General features: G+C 64.6%; 5 protein-coding genes across 12 annotated transcripts; 2 read left to right on the top strand and 3 right to left on the bottom strand.

Moving 5' to 3' along the window:
- Positions 1-34: 34 nt before the first annotated feature.
- Positions 35-5,732, bottom strand: LOC146764789 (uncharacterized). The gene is made up of 10 exons (XM_085563566.1): positions 3,288-5,732; positions 3,085-3,159; positions 2,704-2,751; positions 2,439-2,493; positions 2,264-2,353; positions 1,949-2,012; positions 1,755-1,821; positions 1,497-1,551; positions 1,322-1,411; positions 35-574 (listed from the first exon to the last, which is right to left on the bottom strand). The coding sequence occupies exons 1-10, from the start codon at positions 3,703-3,705 to the stop codon at positions 520-522; spliced, it is 1,017 nt and encodes a 338-aa protein (XP_085419692.1). The 5' UTR covers positions 3,706-5,732; the 3' UTR covers positions 35-519.
- A 117-nt stretch (positions 5,733-5,849) lies between these two features.
- MON1B (MON1 vesicular trafficking associated B) lies at positions 5,850-9,646 on the bottom strand. Of its 3 annotated transcripts, none has more exons than XM_085563497.1 (5): positions 9,498-9,646; positions 8,172-9,125; positions 6,913-7,735; positions 6,653-6,800; positions 5,850-6,051 (listed from the first exon to the last, which is right to left on the bottom strand). In XM_085563497.1, exons 2-5 carry the CDS (start codon positions 9,013-9,015, stop codon positions 5,869-5,871), a joined length of 1,998 nt encoding a protein of 665 aa, XP_085419623.1. In that variant the 5' UTR covers positions 9,016-9,125; positions 9,498-9,646; the 3' UTR covers positions 5,850-5,868. The 3 variants fall into 3 exon arrangements, with proteins under 3 accessions (XP_085419623.1, XP_085419624.1, XP_021406164.3); XM_085563498.1 differs by having other exon boundaries at positions 8,172-9,026; positions 9,498-9,623; XM_021550489.3 differs by having other exon boundaries at positions 8,172-9,118; positions 9,498-9,568.
- On the top strand, positions 9,563-11,381 carry PTPN18 (protein tyrosine phosphatase non-receptor type 18). The gene is made up of 5 exons (XM_085563592.1): positions 9,563-10,301; positions 10,557-10,612; positions 10,688-10,899; positions 10,989-11,063; positions 11,186-11,381. The coding sequence occupies exons 1-5, from the start codon at positions 10,251-10,253 to the stop codon at positions 11,251-11,253; spliced, it is 462 nt and encodes a 153-aa protein (XP_085419718.1). The 5' UTR covers positions 9,563-10,250; the 3' UTR covers positions 11,254-11,381.
- Positions 11,332-15,537, bottom strand: IMP4 (IMP U3 small nucleolar ribonucleoprotein 4). The gene is made up of 9 exons (XM_077789605.2): positions 15,495-15,537; positions 15,020-15,128; positions 14,592-14,675; positions 13,980-14,089; positions 13,108-13,240; positions 12,367-12,521; positions 11,840-11,934; positions 11,694-11,764; positions 11,332-11,606 (listed from the first exon to the last, which is right to left on the bottom strand). The coding sequence occupies exons 1-9, from the start codon at positions 15,495-15,497 to the stop codon at positions 11,494-11,496; spliced, it is 873 nt and encodes a 290-aa protein (XP_077645731.1). The 5' UTR covers positions 15,498-15,537; the 3' UTR covers positions 11,332-11,493.
- VMA22 (vacuolar ATPase assembly factor VMA22) lies at positions 15,141-18,264 on the top strand. 6 transcript variants are annotated; one of them, XM_085563572.1, is made up of 7 exons: positions 15,759-15,778; positions 16,143-16,243; positions 16,756-16,859; positions 17,145-17,236; positions 17,520-17,648; positions 17,832-18,039; positions 18,119-18,264. In XM_085563572.1, the coding sequence occupies exons 2-6, from the start codon at positions 16,184-16,186 to the stop codon at positions 18,008-18,010; spliced, it is 564 nt and encodes a 187-aa protein (XP_085419698.1). In that variant the 5' UTR covers positions 15,759-15,778; positions 16,143-16,183; the 3' UTR covers positions 18,011-18,039; positions 18,119-18,264. The 6 variants fall into 6 exon arrangements, with proteins under 6 accessions (XP_085419697.1, XP_077645733.2, XP_085419696.1 ...); XM_077789606.2 differs by having other exon boundaries at positions 15,772-15,797; XM_085563569.1 differs by having other exon boundaries at positions 15,772-15,806.
- The last annotated feature ends 289 nt before the right edge of the window (positions 18,265-18,553 follow it).

The raw sequence follows: 18,553 nt of genomic DNA, 5'->3' as shown, positions 1-18,553 counted from the left end.
GGGATTGCCACCCGCGGTAGCAAAAAAGACGCCGGAGAGAGCAGTGGTGGCAGGGCGTTTATTGGGGACGTGGGGGACAGCGGGACGTGGGGTACATTGGGGATTTTAGGGGACATGGGGGACATCAGGGACCTGAGGGGACGTTGGGGGCACATGGGGAAAATGGGGACATAAGGGGACACTGGGGACATGGGGGACATTGGGGAGAAACTGGGGACATGAGGGACATCGGGGACATGAGGGCACATGCGGGACATTTTGGGGCACATGAGGACCTGGGGGCACATGGGGGACACTGGAGAGAAACTGGGGACATGGGGGAAAATGGGGACATGAGGGACAATTGGGGAATGTGGGGAGGATGGGGGGAACTTGAGGGACAATGGGGGACATGGGGGAGCTTTGGGGACCAGAGGGGGACAATGGGGGACATGAGAACACGGCAGGCACAGGTGGCGCGCAGGTAACACGCAGAGGTGTGGCACAGGTGTCCCGTGGGGTGTGTCCATCTTGTCCCCATCACTCTGGCTGAGCCTCCAGGGGGCGCTGCAGCTGCTGCAGCTCCTCGGCCAACCTGGGGGCGGGGCCAGAGGTGGGTGGGGCCAGGTGACAGGGCCACACCTGTCCCACACACCTGTCCCAGGGGTCCCACACTTGTCACACACCTGTTCCACACCTGTCCCAGGTGTCCCACACCTGTCCCACACACCTGTCCCAGGGGTCCCACACCTGTCCCACACCTGTTCCACACCTGTCCCAGGTGTCCCACACCTGTCCCAGAGGTCACACACTTGTCCCAGGTGTCCCACACCTGTCACACACCTGTCCCAGGTGTCACACACCTGTCCCAGAGGTCATACACCTGTACCAGGTGTCACACACCTGTCACACACCTGTCCCACACCTGTCACAGGTGTCACACACCTGTCCCAGGGGTCCCACACCTGTCCCACACCTGTCCCAGGTGTCCCACACCTGTCCCAGAGGTCACACAGCTGTCCCAGGTGTCCCACATCTGTCCCACACCTGTCCCAGAGGTCACACACCTGTCCCAGGGGTCCCACATCTGTCCCACACCTGTCCCAGAGGTCACACACCTGTCCCAGGGGTCCCACACCTGTCCCACACCTGTCACAGGTGTCACACACCTGTCCCAGGGGTCCCACACCTGTCCCAGAGGTCACACAGCTGTCCCAGGTGTCCCACACCTGTCCCACACCTGTCCCAGAGGTCACACACCTGTCCCAGGTGTCCCACACCTGTCCCACACCTGTCCCAGGTGTCCCACACCTGTCCCACACCTGTCCCAGAGGTCACACACCTGTCACGGCGCTGCCGGCTCAGCTGCTGCCGGCCCAGCTCCACCTCCAGCTGTCGCTCCGCCCCCTCCTGGTCCTGCTGCACCAATCGCCTGCGAGAATGGGGGTTAGGGGGCGGGGCCAGGCCTGAGTGGGCGGGGCCACCTTGGCGGGGCGGGGCCAGAGCTGGGCACTCACCTGAGCACAGGTGCCTGTGGGCCCAGCTGCTCCTCCGTGTCCATCACACGGCGCTCTGGGCAAGGGGGGGACACCGGTCAGCCCAAGGGGGCACACCTGGGTTTGGGGGGGCTCAGGTGTCCAGGGGGTCACTCAGGGGCTTGTGGGAGAGGGGCTCAGGTGGCCCAGGGCCGGTCAGGAGATCACTCAGGTGTTGGCAGGGGTCACTGGGGTGTCTGAAGGGGGTCCTGGGGGGTCACTCAGGTGTCAGGGGCTCACCCCAGCTCAGCCACTTCTCCTCCATCTTCTCCAGCTGCACCAGTTCAGCCTCCAGGTGGGCCGGAGCCTGTGGGGGGACAGTGGTGGGAGGGGGACACGAAGCAGGGGACAGGGTGTGTGATCCCAGGGTGTGCCAGGACACCCAGGTGTGCCAGTACCCCCAGGTGTGTGAGGGACCCCAGCCCCGGGCTTACGTGTGTGACACGCAGGTGCTTGAGCTCCTCCATGATGGACTCGAGCTGCTGGCAGTGCTGCCACCTGAGGGTGAGGGGACACAGGGGTGACACGGTGGCCACATGACCTGTGTGGGTCACCTGGTGCCACCCCCAGCCCACTTGTGTCCCCCAGCCCCACCTGTATCCCCCAGGCTGTGTCCCCCAGCCCTACCTGTGTCCCCCAGCCCTACCTGTGTCCCTCAGGCTGTGTCCCCCAGCCCTACCTGTGTCCCCAGCCCCACCTGTGTCCCCCAGCCCCACCTGTGTCCCTCAGGCTGTGTCCCCCAGCCTCACCTGTGTCCCCGGCGCAGGTCTTTCAGCTGCTTCCAGTGCTGCTTTGTCCCTTCCATGTCCTGCTGCTGCTCCAGGCAGAGCCCGCAGCGCCTGTGGGGGGTCAGGGGGCACCACGTGTGTTTTGGGGGGGGGGGCACAGGTGAGGTTGAGGAGGGTCACAGGTGTTCCCACTCACCTCTGGCCTTTGGCCTCCACCTCCTTCCCTTGCAGCTGCGCTCTCTGCAGTGACTCTGGGGGGTCACAGGGGGTCACAGGGGGTCACAGGGGTTGAGGTCAGAGGGGTCAGGGGGTCACAGGGGCCAAGGGGGTCCCTCTGTGTGGGGGAGTCAGGAGGGGCCACAAGGGTCAGGGAATCATGGGGGTCAAGGGGGCCAGAGGTTCAGGGGGCATCAGGGGAGGTTTTGGGGGGGCCCCAAAGACCCCAAGGCCCCTGGGCTCACCCTGCACCTGCTGCCAGGACCTCTCCAGTGCCTCCTTGCGCTGCTCCACTGTGGGGAGGGGGCAATGAGCTCAGAGCCCTCTGTCCCCAAAAACCCCTCAGGATCCCTACACACCACCCAAGGACCCTACAGACCCCTCTCTGTGTGTCCCCAGACCCCTCAGCGTCCCCCTCCAGACCCTCTCTCAGTGTCCCCCACCAGAACTCCTCTCTATATCCCCCTCCAGACCCCTCAGAGATCCCCCAAACCTCTCAGTGTCCCCCTCCAGACCCCTAAGGGATCCCCCAAACCTCTCAGTGTCCCCCTCCAGACCCCTAAGGGATCCCCCAAACCCCTCAGTGTCCCCCTCTGGACCCCTCAGTGTCCCCCCAGGTGACTCACGCTGCTCCAGGTGCTGCCGCAACCCCTCACTGCAGTCTTGTGCCTTCACCAGCTCCTGTGCCGTGGTCTCTCGGACTGTGGGACACGGTGGGACAGAGAGAGGGACGCATGGGACACAGGGGGACGTGGCAGGCACATGAGGGAGCACAGGAGGGCATGTGGGACATGGGAATATGGGGGAGCACAGGGCTCCTCACACTCACCTTTCTGCAGGCTGTGCATCTGCCTCAGCAGCACCTCCAGCTGTGGGATCCCCCCAGGGGGACCTGAGGGGGGAACTGGGCAGGACACAGGGACATTGCCCCTCCTGGGGACACCCGAGACCGCCTGGCCCCTGGGGCGGGGGGACACTGGGACACAGGGCGGTCTTGGGGGGTCCTGGCTGTAGAGCCTCTCACTGCGTGGGTTCAGGTCCATCACTGAGCCTGCAGGAACATGTGGGGACACAGGGTACATGGAGGGGACACAGGGTACATGGAGGGGACACAGGGGTACACGGAGGGGACAGAGAGGTACATGGAGGGGACAGAAGGGTACATGGAGGGGACAGAGGGTACATGGAGGGGACACAGAGTACATGGAGGGGACAGAGAGGTACATGGAGGGGACACAGGGGTACATGGAGGGGACGGAGGGTACATGGAGGGGACACAGGGGTACATGGAGGGGACACAGGGGTACACGGAGGGGACACAGGGTACATGGAGGGGACACAGGGGTACATGGAGGGGACACGGGTACATGGAGGGGACACAGGGGTACATGGAGGGGACAGAGGGTACATGGAGGGGACACAGAGGTACATGGAGGGGACACAAGGGTACACAGTGGAGACACAGGGGTACACGGAGGGGACACAGGGGTACACGGAGGGGACACAGGGGTACATGGAGGGGACACAGCAGATGATGATGGTGGGCACTGGTTTGTCCCCTCCTGTCACCTTTGTCATCTTCTTAGTTCCCCTTTTCCAGCCCTCAGCCCCACATTTTCTGTCACGCTTCACCATTTCCTCCCTCCTTATCTCTTTTCTCCAGGGTTTCTCCCATTCCTGTCACCTCTTTCCTCCAGTTCCTGCCGCCTCTGTCCCTTTCATTTCTGTCCCTCATTTCCCTCTTGCTCCATTTTCTGTCACCCACACCCTCTTTCCAGTCCTCTTTTCACACCCTTCTGTCTTGTGTCCTTACATTTTGTCCCTTTTCATCCCCCATTTGCCCTCACCTTCTTTCTGCAGCTTTCTCAGCTGCTATCCTTCCTATTTTCTCAGGTTTTCCCACCCTTTTCCCCCACACGTTCTCCTGTCTTTTTCCTCCCCTCACGTTTTCCCGCCTTTTTTTCTCCCCTCACGTTTTCCCGCTTTTTTTCCTCCCCTCACGTTTTCCCGCCTTTTTTTCTCCCCTCACGTTTTCCCGCTTTTTTTCCTCCCCTCACGTTTTCCCGCCTTTTTTCTCCCCTCACGTTTTCCTGCCTTTTTTCCTCCCCTCATGTTTTTTTGCCTTTTTCCCCTCACGTTTTCCCACCCTTTTCCCGCCCTTTCCCACTAACATTTTCCTGCTTTTTCCCTAATTTTTCCCACCCTTCCCCCTCATGTTTCCCTGCCTTCCCCCCTCATTTTCACACCATTTCCCTTCTAATTTCCTACTTTTTTGCCTCACATTTCCCCACCTTTTCCCCTCATGTTTTCCCACCCTTTTTTTCTCACATTTTTCTACCTTTCCCCATCACATCCTCCCACCATTTTCCATCCACATTTTGCCTTATTTTTTGTCCCCTTTTCCAGCTGCTTCTCTCCCTTCCTGATGTCATTTTCTGTGCCCTTTTCACCCCCAATCTGTCACTTCTTCCATCATATTCTCTTCCCTCTTTTCTGCTCCCTTTCCCGTCTATTTTTGCCCTCCGTTTCTTGTCACTTCTTCCAGCCCTTCCTGTCACATTTTCCCACCGTTTCCTCACATGTTTTCCCACTGATTTCTGTCCTCTCATCCCTCTCTTTGCTGTCTGCTCTTTACTGTCTGCTCTTACCCACCTTTTCTTTCAGGTTTTCTCCCCATTTTCTCTCCCTCATTCCTGTCATTTTTGGTTCCCTTTTCTCCCTACTCTGTTGCGGTTCTCATCTCCTCTCCCTGTTTCCTTCATCCCCTCACCCCTCAGGATATTCCCCCATCCCTTCACCCTTCAGGATGTCCCTTGTCCCCACATCACTCAAGATGTCCTCCCATCCCTTCATCCCTCAGGATGTCCCCACATTCCCCCACCCCTCAGGATTCCCTTGTCCCTACATAACTCAAGATGTCCCATCACCCCTCAGGATGTCCCCCATCCCTTCACCCCTCAGGATGTCCCTTGTCCCCACATCCCTCAGGACGTCCCCCTGTCCCTTCACCCCTCAGGATGTCCCCCCATCCCTTCATCCCTCAGGATGTCCCCCGTCCCCACATCCCTCAGGATGTCCCTTGTCCCCACATCCCTCAGGATGTCCCCCATCCCTTCACCCCTCAGGATGTCCCTTGTCCCCACATCCCTCAGGATGTCCCCCCGTCCCTTCACCCCTCAGGATGTCCCTTGTCCCCACATCCCTCAGGATGTCCCCCCGTCCCTTCACCCCTCAGGATGTCCCTTGTCCCCACATCCCTCAGGATGTCCCCCATCCCTTCACCCCTCAGGATGTCCCTTGTCCCCACATCCCTCAGGATGTCCCCCCAACCCTTCACCCTTCAGGCCGTGTCCCCTCACCCCCCAGTCCCCCCAGACTCAGGACTCTCCCCTTGGTCTCAGTGTTTATTGTCAGCCCTCGGGCTCGGGCCCCTCGGGGCGCGCGGGCGCGGCGCAGAACGGTGCCGGGTAGCGGATGAACAGCCAGTCCTCCTCCTTCTTGAGCCAGCGCAGCAGCTTGGTCAGCACGGCGATGGCGCCCGCCTTCGTCACCAGCGGGCTGAAGCAGCTGTACAGTTCGAACTTGCTGGTCACCTGTGGGAATCCGTGCCTGTTAACTGTGGGATTTACTGACAGCACTGCCAATGAGCATCCCATTAATTGTGGGATGGCACTGACACCGAGCATCCCGTTAATTGTGGGATTTACTGATAGCACTGACACCGAGCATCCCATTAACTGGGATCTACTGACAGCACTGCCAGGGAGCATCCCATTGTGGGATTTACTGACAGCACTGACACTGAGCATCCCATTAATTGTGGGATGGCACTGACACCGAGCATCCCGTTAAAATTGTGGGATTTACTGACAGCACTGATAACGAGCATCCCATTAATTGTGGGATTTACTGACAGCACTGCCAGTGAACATCCTGTTAACTGTGGGATTTACTGATGGCACTGACACTGAGCATCCCATTAACTGTGGGATTTACTGACGGCACTGCCAGTGAGAACCCCATTAATCGTGAGATTTACTGACCCCACTGACACCGAGCACCCTCTTAATCGTGGGATCTACTGACAGCACCACCAGCCAGAGGCCCCCGCTAACTCTGGAATCTTCTCAGGACAGCACAAACCCCGTGCTGCTGGCTCTGGGCCCTGCTGACGGCTCCTTGCCCACGGCTCACCCAGGCCAGCAGCGTTTCCTTCTCAGCTACGTGGTAGAGCAGGCGCAGGGGCCGGTGTGGGCTGTGCACACGGCTGTGCAGGTAGTGGTACAGGTCGAAGAGCCGGTGCTGCTCCTCCTCGCTGGTGTAGGGCTCCTCCAGCTCCGGGCTGCAGCCAGGGAAGTCCCCCAGGTGAGGGAAGTGGGACACGGAGGTCAGGTGAAGGTCAGGGACACCCCCAACCCCCTCAATTCTGGCGTGTCCCCCCCATCCCCGCCCACCTGGTGAACTGCGGCAGCTGCTGCATCTCCTCCGGCCCCTCCAAGGGTTTGTAGAGGAAGTGCCGGAGCTCGGGGGCGCCGGGGCGGGACGGGCCGTACCCCGCTCCCCCTCGCACGGCCGCCGCCAGCTCGGCCAGCCAGCCCTGCGCCCGCAGCGTGTCCTCCAGCTGCCGCCGGCACGCCGCCGCCGCGTAGAACCCCTCTCGCTCCGTGGACAGCAGGATCAGCGTCACGCCCTCCTCCTCCTCCTCCTCCTCGCCCAGCCGCGCCGCGTACGCGTAGAAGTACCCGTCGGGGTTGAAACGGGGCAAGCACACGGGGGTCCACACCTCGCCCGCCCCCGCGCCCGCCCCGCCGCCCAGCAGGTTGAGCAGCAGGTGGAGGTCGCTGGCGCACAGCCGCCCGCCCTCGGCCAGCGCCCGCTGCCGCGCCGCCGTCACCAGGCGGCCCCGAGCCGCCAGCACGGCCAGGGCGGGCGCGGGGCGGGCGGCGGCGGCGGCGCGGCGGAGCGCCCCGGACACGGCGCGGCGGAGCCCCCCGGGCAGGGGCAGGCAGCGAGCGGCCCCCAGCAGCAGCCGCCCGTCGGCCGCGGCCCCGCAGAGCAGCCGGTCCAGCACGGCCTCGGCGCCCGCCAGCAGCCGGCGCAGGTCGAAGCCGCGGCGTCGAGCGAAGACGCGGGCGATGCCCCCGCGGGTCAGCAGCGACAGGATCTGCTCGTGCACGAAGGCCAGCTCCCGCCGCAGCTGCGCCGCCGACTGCCGCGTGCGGGACACCGACACCAGCAGCAGCGGGCCCCGCTGCTCGAACACCAGCGTGCGGTCCTCTGCGGGGGAGAGAGGGGACACGGCGGTCACACGGGGCGGGGGGACACGGAGGGAGGCGGGGGGAAGTCGGTTTTCGGGCAGACAGATGTACCTGGAGGGGTGTTGTTTTGGGGTGTGTTGTTTTTGGAGAGTGGCTGTACCAGGAAGGTTTTTAGCGGGGTGGTAGGACCCAGGAAGGGGTTTAGGTGGGAAGAGAGTTTAGGGGGGCTGGTTGCACCTGGGCAGGCTGATTTGGTAGATTCAGCTGTACCTGGGAGAGGTGCTTTTGGGGGTGGGATGTTGTGTTTGGAGGGGGCTGTTTGGAGCAGGGATGGCTGTACCTGTGGGGGCTGTTTCAGGGCTACCTGGGGGCGGGGCTGTGCAGATTTGGGGTTACCCACAGGTGTGTCTGTCTAAATGTAGGGGTTCCTTCTCCACCCCCCGCTGGTCCCGTACCGGAGCAGATGGCGCGGATGGCGTTGCCGCCGCTCTGGATGAAGGACACGAGGGCCATCATGACACCCATGGTGGCCGCCAGCGCCTCCTCGTTGCCGTGCCGGGAGTAGATCGGCTTCCCGGCCTCGCTGAGCACGAACACGTGTTTGCGCCGCGCTCGCCAGCCCGCGGCCGCCACGTCCTCGTCTGCGCCACGCCGCCCGCCCAGGGCCGACGTGGCCGCCGCTGCCGTCACCGCCGCCGTCACCTCCTCCTCTTCCTCGCCCGGGTGACACACTGGGGATGTCACTGCTGCCATCACCTGCTCCTCACTGGGGTGACTCTCTGGGGATGTCACTGCTGCTGTCACCTCCTCTTCATCCCCTACAGGAGGCCGTGCTGGGGACGTTGCTGCCATGGTCATCTCCTCCTCACTGGGTTGAACACCCGGGGATGTCACTGCTGTGGTCACCTCCTCCTCCTCCTCATCCCCAAGTGGGGGACACCCCAGGGATGTCCCTGCTGTGGTCACCTCCTCCTCCTCACCGGGATGACAGTCCTGGGACGTTGTGGCTGCTTCCGCTGTCACTGCTGTCACCACATCCTCATCCCTGCCACATGGCCCACCCTGGGGTGTCATGGCCACTGCCACCTCCTCCTCCTCCTCCTCCTCACTGGAGTGGCACCCCAGGGACACTGTGGCTGTCACCACTGCTGCCACCTCCTTGTCCTCCTCCTCCTCATTCCCAGCAGGGTGACACACGGATGATGCCATGGCTGCCACTGCTGTCACATCTTCCTCCTCATCCTCACCGCTGTGGTGGCAGCTCGGGGACGCCGTGTCCACTGTCCTCCCTGGCTCCATCTCTGCCTCACCTGTGACCAGCAGGGGGCGCCGGGGCGGTGCCTGTGCTGTTCCTGCCCCGCCCTGCCCCACCCTGCCCTGTCCAAGGGCGGGGTCAGGGGTCCTGGGTGCTGGCAGGTGGGGGAGGTGGGGTGGGGTCACCAGGGGCGTGGCTCCACAAGCCACACCCACCCCAATCCACACCTTGCGGCCACACCTCCAGTCCCACTCGGTACGCCCCAGCCCTGGTGGTTTTATAGGCCACGCCCCCACCGACCCTCACCCCGGAACACCCCACGCGTGCCTCTCTGGCCACGCCCCCACAGTTAAACCACGCCCCCAAAACGGTAGCCCCGCCCCAAATCACATCAACCGCGCCCCGGGGCCGCCCCGCCCCCTCACTAAGTCCCACCCTCCGGCGATCGCCCCCGGGCCGCCCCCTCCCCACCGGGCCCCGCCCCCTGGCCCCGCCCCCGCGCTGTCCCCGCCCCGCGCGCGCTCACCGGCCGCGCTCCCGCTCCCGCCGCCACCGCCGCTTCCGGGGCCGCCGCGCCGCGCGCCCCGTGACGTCACCGCGCCGCCGCCTCCACCAATCGCCGCGCGGCCGCCGCGCTGCCACCAATCAGCGGGCGCGGGGCGGGGCCTAAGGGGCGACGCCTTTTTTGGCGGGTTCTCCCGCTCCACCCCTTTCATGACGTCACGCGGGGCGGGGCGCAGCTCGTGGCGCGGGGCGGGGCCGGCGCGATCCCGGCGGGGCCCGGCCCCGCCCCCTCGGGGCCATCGGGGACCCCTCAAGGTTTGGGGGCTCCCCAGGCTCCGTGTGACCCCTCCTGCCCGGCCCCCGGCGCCTTCAGCGCCTCCCGGGCGGGCTCCGGGAGCCACAGGAGCGCCAGGGCGGCTTCAGGGGACCCCAGGAGCTCTGTAGGCACCCCAAGAGCTTTAGGGGACCCTTTAGGGTCCATAAGAGCACCCAAATTCTCTACAGAGGCTCTGTAGGGTTTACTGAGCCCCCCCAGACTCGCTGCAGGGGTTATAGGTTCTCTAAGAAGTCACAGAGAGCCCCAGAACAGCCCCTGCAGACGCTGCAGTGTCCATAGGGTCCCACAGGAGCCCCCCCAGAGCGCCACAGGGAATTCCCAGGGCAGCTTTAGGCTCCAGCCCAGGGGCTGGGCTCCAGCCGGGGGCGGGGCCCGGGGCACTGAAAACCCCCCAGGTCCCCTCCGTGCCCCTCACACCTGAGACCCACCTGGACCCCCATGGCGCCTCCACCGCCCCCCGGCCACCTCAGCCTGGCCCGCGGGGTCCAGGTGAGAGGGGGACCCCGGTCCTGTTGTGGGTGGGGGGGGGCCAGCCCCGAGCTCGGGGGGCCGCGGGCATCCGGGGCGGGGTGGGGGCACGAAGGCGGCTCAGCACTTCCTGCCCCCGGAAAGGGGAAGTGAAAGGAGGGACCCGGCCGGTCGGGGGGGACCCCAAGAGCTCAGGGGGCCCCCAGAGGTTTGGGGGGACACGGGAGCTCCGGCAGCCCCCGTTTGGGGGTCGCAGGTGACCCTCTGCCTCCCCAGCCCCCCCTGTACCAGGACGCCGTCGCCCGCCGGGCTCTGCGGCCCACGCTGCTCAGGTGAGTGCTCCCAGCGGGGACAGGTGACCCGGCCAGGTGTCCCCTCCCTCGCCGCCCCTTCCCCTGCCCCCCCAGGAGCGTCTCGGTGCCGGCCGAGCCCCCCGCGCCCCCCGCCATGGATGTCACCTACGCCGTGGTCAACAAGCCCCGCCGAGGGGGCGGGGCCGCGGGGAGAGGCCCCTCCCCCTTGGGCAGAGACCACGCCCCCTTCGGCCGAGACTCCGCCCCCTCGGGCACGTGCTCGCTGCCGGGCAGCCCCGTGCGCCGCCCCTCCCCCAGCCCGGCAGGTGAGTGGGGGGGTTTGGGGGGTCCCCCATGTTTTGGGGGGCTCAGGGGTGCCCAGGACCGATAATTCGGACCCTGGTCCCCCCCTCAGGCTCCCCCAGACCCACGGATGGCGCCTATGAGGTTGTGACCCCCCCCACGGACACTGGCAGCGGCCCCTGCCTGGGTGAGAATGGGGGGGGTCCCTGGTGTCCTGGGGGGGGTCTCGGTGTCTGGAAAGGGTTTGGGGGTTCGGGGGGGCATCAATGTCCAGGCCCCCCGTTACTGACCTCCTGCTCCTCCCCCCAGGGTTTAACTTCCGCATTGGGAAGCCCAAGGGCCCGCGGGACCCCCCGGCCGAGTGGTCCCGGGTGTGAGGGGGGGTCCGGATCCCTGGGCCCCCTCCCACAGAGGAGGGGCTGCAGCAGAACCCAGCTGATCCTTACCGAGCCCAATATAGAAAAAAAATCATTTATTATAACAAATAAAAAGTGATTGTGAGAGACCCGGCTGTGCCTGGGGGAGTCCAGAGGGGTCCCAGCTGCCAAGGTGGTCTCAGGTGTGCAGGTGGGCCCCACCTGGGGGGCTCTCCCGGTGGTCGGGGGGTGCTGGGGGGCTCAGGTGGCGCTGAGCAGGCGGCGCTTGGGGGCCGTGGCCGTGTACGGGTGCCAGCGCCACTCCACATCGGCTGCGTCCCCCTGCTCCAGGGTGCCCAGGCGGATCAGGTAGGCTGGGGGGGACACAGGGGGGTTTGTTGGGACATTTGGGGACACCAGGGGGACTTTTAGGGCTGTTGGGGACAGCAGGGGACACTCACGCCTCAGCTGGAAGCGGGGTCCCACCTCCTCCAGCTCCACCGTCCGTCCCCGGCGCCGGTACACGTGGTTCCTGTGGGGAGTGGGGGGTCAGAGGGGCTCGGAGGTGGGGTCTGTCCATGTCCCCGTGTCCCCACGTGTCACCCACCGCACTAAAATGACGTCATCCTCGTTGGCAAAGGTCACCACGCGGCGGCTGTCGGGACGGGGAACAGGGAACAGGTGCTTCAGGATGGTCCCGACCTAATGGGATGGGGACAGGGACGGGGTCACCCCAGCCCTGGGACCTCCCGTGCTCCTCCCCAGTGTCCCCATTTCCTCCCCCATGTACCCCAAATTCCCCTCTGTATCCCCTCACATCCCCCCAGGTGTGTGCCCCCCATGTCCCCCCCATATTCTCCATGCCTCCCATCCCCCCAGGCGTGTGCCCCCCATGTCCCCCCATATTCTCCATGCCTCCCATCCCCCCAGGTGTGTGCCCCCCATGTCCCCCCATATTCTCCATGCCTCCCATCCCCCCAGGCGTGTGTCCCCCGTATTCTCCATGCCTCCCATCCCCCCAGGCGTGTGCCCCCCATGTCCCCCCATATTCTCCATGCCTCCCATCCCCCCAGGTGTGTGCCCCCCATGTCCCCTCCTGTCCCCCCCACGTTCCCCACGCCCCCCCGGCCGTACCCTTTTTCCCAGGGTGGAATCCAGGCGCAGCAGCAGCAGGTGGGGGGCGGCCAGCGGGGCCCCCCCGAGCCCCCCGACCTCCTGGCGCAGCACGGCCCCGCTCAGGGTGAAGTGGGCAGTGGGGCCGTGGGGCAGGTGGGACACGGTCAGCCCGTCTAGGGGGTGTGGGGCTTGGTCAGGACACACCCAAAAACAGGCCACACCCCCTTGGGATTAGCCCCACCCACCCCCCTGACACCTCAGGTTTTGGATTTTCTATTTTTCACATTTTGTGCTGCTTTAGTGTGTGGGTTTGGGCTGCGTATTATGGGGTGGTGAGCTCTCTGCACAGAGCAGGGAGACAAAACAATTCCTTCTCCAGCTGGGCACCAAGGACAATGATCCAAATCTCAGTACCAAAATATAAACAATGTGGGCTGGAGAGAGGAAAAGAAGGATGGGACTTAATGGGTTAAAGCTAAAATTGGACAATTAGCGCAAATATACAAATAGACCAAAACTAATAAAAGTGTAAGACCCTGTGAATGGTTATCCATTTCGTGACCATTTTGGTTCATTTGGGTGCAGCCCAAGGTGGATCCATTGCGGAGATCCTTTTAATAAATCCCTGCTTTATTAATTAATTTTGTCTAACTCTGCTCTAGCTCAGCCTTCCCAGGGCATCACCCTCAGCCCCTCCCCTCCAAGCAGAAACCCCAAAAGGTGACCCCAGCCCCTCCAGCAGCCCCGCCTGGCACTGACCGGGCCGCCCGCGGGTCTCGTGCAGCACCAGCAGGTCGGTGACCCCCGCGGCCCGGCACGCGCCCACCAGAGCGCCCAGCTCGGCACGGCCCCGGTTCATGCGGCGAGCCCCCGGCAGCAGCAGGCACAGCTCCTGGGGACGGGGACACGGGGACACTGAGCCACGCCCTGCCCGTGTCACCCCTTCACCCAGCGTCCCCCCGCTTGTGCCATTACAGCGTCCATGTGTCCCCCAAATCACTGCCCCCATGTCCCCCAGATAACCCCCCAAATCCCCCAAATCATTACTCCCTGTATCCCCCAAATCACGTCCCAGTGTCCCCCACATCACCTCCCCCATGTCCCCAAAATCATTGCCCCCTGTACCCCCCAAATCACATCCCAGTGTCCCCCACATCACCTCCCCCATGTCCCCCAGATCACCCTCACATGTCCCCAAGTCTGTCACCCTAGCACAGGGTGACAATGACACACCCATCCCCTGGCCCACCTCAGAGCCACACCCAAACTCAGCCCAAAGCCCCACTCACCGCAAACCTGGCCTCACCCACCCCAGACCACACCCAAACCTGGCCCCACCCACCCCAGACAACACCCAAACATGGCCCCACCCACCCCAGACCACACCCAAAACCAGCTCCACCCACCTCAGACCACACCCAAACATGACCACGCCCACCCAGACCACACCTAAACCTGGCCCCACCCACCCCAGAGCCCCACCCACCCCAGACCACACCCAAACCTGGCTCCACCCACCACAGAGCCCCACCCAAACCCAGTCCCACCCACCACAGAGCCCCACCCACCCCAGACCACACCCAAACCCAGTCCCACCCCCCCAGACCACACCCAAACCCGGCCATGCCCACCTTGGCGAAGAGCCGCAGGCGGGCGCTGGGGTCTCGGGAGGTGGTCACCATCACCTTGGGGGGCTCCAGCCCCGCCCACCTGTACTCATCATCCTGGCTGTCACCTGTCTCTGGGGGCGGGGCTTTGTCAGGCCACACCCCCTGCGGCCACACCCACCCCAGGGTCATCGGGGTCAGTTCAGAGTCGGGGTTCCGGGGGGATTTTGGGGGGACATGGGGTTAATTGCCATTTTGGGAAAACGAGGCTCAGATTTGGGGTGCAGCCCAGACTGTGGGTGTTGGTGCAACCTCACACTCATTTGGCGGTGAATTTAATCTTATGTGGGAAACTTAGAAACCCACAGGGAATTTGGGGAAACTTCTAAAAATGAGATCAGTCTCTTTTTTTAGGTATTTTTTGGGGCTGCCTCCCTCCTGCCTCAAGATTCCCTTCTCCCCATTTTGGGGTCTAGATCACCATTTAAGAATCTTGCCTGTCCCCCACCCCTGCATTTGGAAATTCCAATCACCTCCAACTTGGGGGTCCCCACCCTCCACCCTCCCATCCTGATTTGGGGGTCCCTCTCCCCCAGTTTGGGGGTCCCTCTCCCCCAGTTTGGGGGTCCCTCTCACCCCCCGGTGCCTGGAAGTCGAACTCGAGCTCCTTCTGCAGGGCCAGCGCCTCGCGCCGCAGCTCTGTGGGCAGCAGCCGATTCTCTGGGGAGGGGGGAGAGAAACGGGGGGGGCTCAGACAGGACCCCCAACCCTCCCCATTCCAATACCCCAGCCCCACATAACCCCCCGGGCCTGCAGCACCCCCATGTCCCCTCTTAGCTCCTCTTTAACAACCCCAAACATCCCCCAATCCCCTTAAAGTCCTCTGTATCCCCCCTAAACTCTCCTCACCTCCTCCAAATCTCCTCTGCCGCCCCCAGCCCCCTTTTCACACACCCGGGATCTCTTCTTAACTCCCCCCCAGCCCCCTGTAAGCCCCCCAAATTCTCCCCGGTCCCTTTGCCCCCCTCCCAGCCCCTCTGTTCCCCCTCCCCGTGCCCCGGTACCGTCGAGCGCCCGCCGCAGGCTCTCCCTGCGCTCCCGCTGCCGCTGCTGCTGCTGCTCCCTGGCCCGGCGCTGCAGGTACTCCCGGCGCTCCCGGGCCTGGCGCCGCAGCTGCCACGCGGGGACAGGCGGAGGTGACACCGGCGGGGACACCGGCGGGGTGCGGGGACGGGCCCGGTGAGGGGGACATGAGAGGGTGGGGGGCACGGCGGGGGAGCCGAGGGGCGGCACCGAGGGATGGGGGACAGCGGGGGACAGCGGGGACATCATCAGGGGGAATCAGGGGACAGCGGACACGGAGTGAGGGACGCGTGAGGGGGGACATGGGGACACTGGGCAGGGGGGAGGGCTCGTTGTGAGGGGCATGGAAATGAGAGCATGGGGGACACGGAGGGAGGCCAGAGGCACCATGAGGGTGGGGTACAGGCGGGGACATGGGGGGACACGGGACCACCGACCCAACCCCGCGCCCCTCACCATGGTCGCGATGGCTCCGCGCCGCTCCTCACACGCCGGCACCTCCCAGTACCACCGCTTCCCATTGGTCGAGCGCTGCTGGTCCAATGGGAGCGCGCGGTGCTGCCGGAAAGGGGCGGAAAACGCCGCGCCCTCACTCGAGATGGCGGCCGGGTGGGCTTCACCCCGCTGCTGTGCCGGGCCTCACGCAGGCCCCGCCCTCCGGCGTGCTGCGCTCGCTGATTGGTCGAGAAGTGTCGGGGCGGGCTGCGATTGGACGAGGCGGGGCCAGGCCTGAGGCCGCGGTGAAGGCGGCGATGGACGGTGAGGGAGGTCTGGGGGCTCCGCGGGGTTTGGGGATCTCTGGGGGTCCCGGGGATGTTCGGTGGGGGTCTCGGGGGCTTTTCTGGGGGTCTCCAGGAGACCGGGAACGTTTTGGGGGGGGTCTCAGGGATCCCGAGGGTTTTGTGAGCGGGTTTCCGGGGCCCTGGGGGAGTTTTGGTGGGGTCTGTGAGGGCCTGGGGGGTCCCGGGGACGCGGGTGGCACCGCGGGGACTCCGGGCCGGTCCCCGGGCGGGGGGGAGCGGTTCTGGTGGGTCTGGGGGAGCCGCAGGTATCCCCCCGGGTGTTGGTTGGGGTCCTGAGCCGTGTCCCCCCCCACAACCGCAGGGTCGCTGTCGCTGTCGCTGGACGAGGCCGCGCTGGAGGTGATGGAGGCGCTGGAGCTGCTGCAGCAGCGGCGGGAGCAGCTGGAGCAGCACCTGCGGCAGGTGAGGGGACACGGGAACACGGCAGGGACACAGGGGGACACGCCACCCCTCGTGGGGACACGTGCGAGGAGGTGCCACCTGCCACAGGGACACACCGGGCAGGTGCCACCTGCCACAGGGGTGTGCCAGCCCCATGGGGACACAGCTGGGGACACTTCCCTGCTGTGGGGACGTGCCTGGGGACACACCACCCGTCCTGGGACATCCTGTGGGGGACATGTCACCCACTGTGGGGACACAAAGGGACATGCCAGGGTGGCACCTGTGTCCCCCCGGGTGACTGTCCCTAGTGCCATGTCCCTGTGTCCCCTTCAAGGGGTGGCTGTCCCCCTGCTGTGACCCCGATGTCCCTGATGTTCCCACAGGGGTGGCTGTGCCCCCGCTGTGTCCCCAGCGTCCCCGATGACCCCACAGGGGTGAATGTCCCCCCGCTGTGTCCCCAATGTCCCCGATGACCCCACAGGGGTGAATGTCCCCCCGCTGTGTCCCCAATGTCCCCGATGTCCCCGCAGGGGTGGCTGTCCCTGGCTCAGGCCCGTTACTCCCTGGGCTGTCACCGCGTCTCGTCCCTGCAGTATGGGGCCACCATGGTGCCCCGAGTCCGTGTGTGCCACAGGTGGGGGACAGAGGGGACAGGGACACTGGGACATTGGGGGACACTCAGTGGGGGGTGGCAGGGACACAGGGAGGGATATGAGGACATTGGGGACATTCAGGGAGGGGACAGAGACACAGGGAGGGACATGAGGACATTGGGGTGTCCCCAGTTTGGGGAGGTGACACAGGGGTGACACTGATGTCCCCAGTGTGGGGGGTGACTGGGGATGCTTGGGATGTCCCTGTGGTGGCCAAGGGACACCAGGGCACGGTGGTGACACTGTCCCCACTGTGTCACCCCCAGGCAGGACCCAGAGGGACGCCCCCACTTTGAGGAGGTGCCAGGAACAGGGGGGGACCCCGAGGACCCCGACCCCCAGCAGGGGGGGGGTGACGGTGAGAGGGGGGCTGGGTGGTCCCTGGGGGGGTTCTGGGGTCCCTTGGGGAGGGGTCCTGTGGGTGTTGGGGTCCCCAGGTCCCCAGTGGGTGCTGGGGACAGATTGGAGGTCCTGGGGATGTCACCCATGGGGGCTGGGGGGAGAATTTGGGGTGCTGGGGGGGTGCGGTTCTGAGGGGTCCTGTGGGTGCTGGGGAGTTCTGAGGGGTCCTGTGGGTGTTTGGTGGGGGTTACTCAGTTGTTTTTGGTGGGGGGTTCCTCTGACCTTTGTCTCTCCCCCAGGGCTGCGTCAGCGTCGGGGAGCCCCTGAGAAAGGGGGGGCCCCCAGCCGGCCCCCCACAGACCCCCTGGGCTGGTTTGGGGTCCTGGTGCCCCCCACTCTGCGGCAGGCCCAGGGCAGCTTCCAGAGGGGTGAGGATGGGGGGGACTGGGGGGAACTGGGGGATCCCCAGAAAGCACCAAAGGTCCCCAAACCCAGAGTGGCCCAAGAATTGGGGGAACACCCCAAATCTGGAGTGTCCCCAAAACTGGGGAGGTCTAAAGGTCACAGCCCCCATGACCTCCTCGGTCCCCCCAATGTCCCCCTGTCCCCAGGGGTGACGCTGGCCGTGGAGGTGGCCGAGCTCCAGGCCACCGTGGAAGCTGCAGCCGCCCGGTACCGGCAACTCCTGCGGCAGAAACGTCACCTGGCCGGGGACAGCCAGAGCCCCACGGGAACCCCTGGGGACAGCAAGGACACCGAGGGTGACACAGTGACCTCAGTGACTGCGTGACACCGAGAACAACGAGGACGTATCTGCAGGTGACACACGGGGACACACGGGAGCACAGGTGACACCATGGGGACACAGGTGACACGGGGCTGTGCTGACCCTTTACAGGTGACACAGCTGCCACCAGGGACACAGAGGACAGCAGCACCTGCCTGTGGGTGACACTGAGGACTCTGCAGGTGACACCGAGCCCCTCACGTGACTAAGAGGGGTCCCCCCATGTCCCCACCTCCAATAAAGCCACCCTGGTGCCACCACAGGGTCATTTGTCACTGCTGTCAGGTGCCAGCTGTGCCAGTGCCACCATGGGCTCATTTGTCACCACTGCCACATACCAGCCATGTCATTGCCACCATAGGGAACATTGTCACTGCTGTCACATGCCAGCCACAGCATTGCCACCACAGGAGTTGGTGCCACCTTGGTGCCACCACAGGGAACACTGTCACCGCTGTCACATGCCAACCACGGCATTGCCACCACAGGAGTTGGTGCCACCATAGGGAGCACTGTCACCGCTGTCACGTGCCAGCCATGCCATTG

The sequence above is a fragment of the Lonchura striata genome, chromosome 31, assembly GCF_050655825.1.
Source record: "Lonchura striata isolate lonStrDom1 chromosome 31, ASM5065582v1, whole genome shotgun sequence".
NCBI classification, from domain to species: domain Eukaryota; kingdom Metazoa; phylum Chordata; class Aves; order Passeriformes; family Estrildidae; genus Lonchura; species Lonchura striata.
The sequence above is the reverse complement of the archived record's forward strand: the minus strand, read 5'-3'. Positions and strand labels throughout refer to the sequence as shown.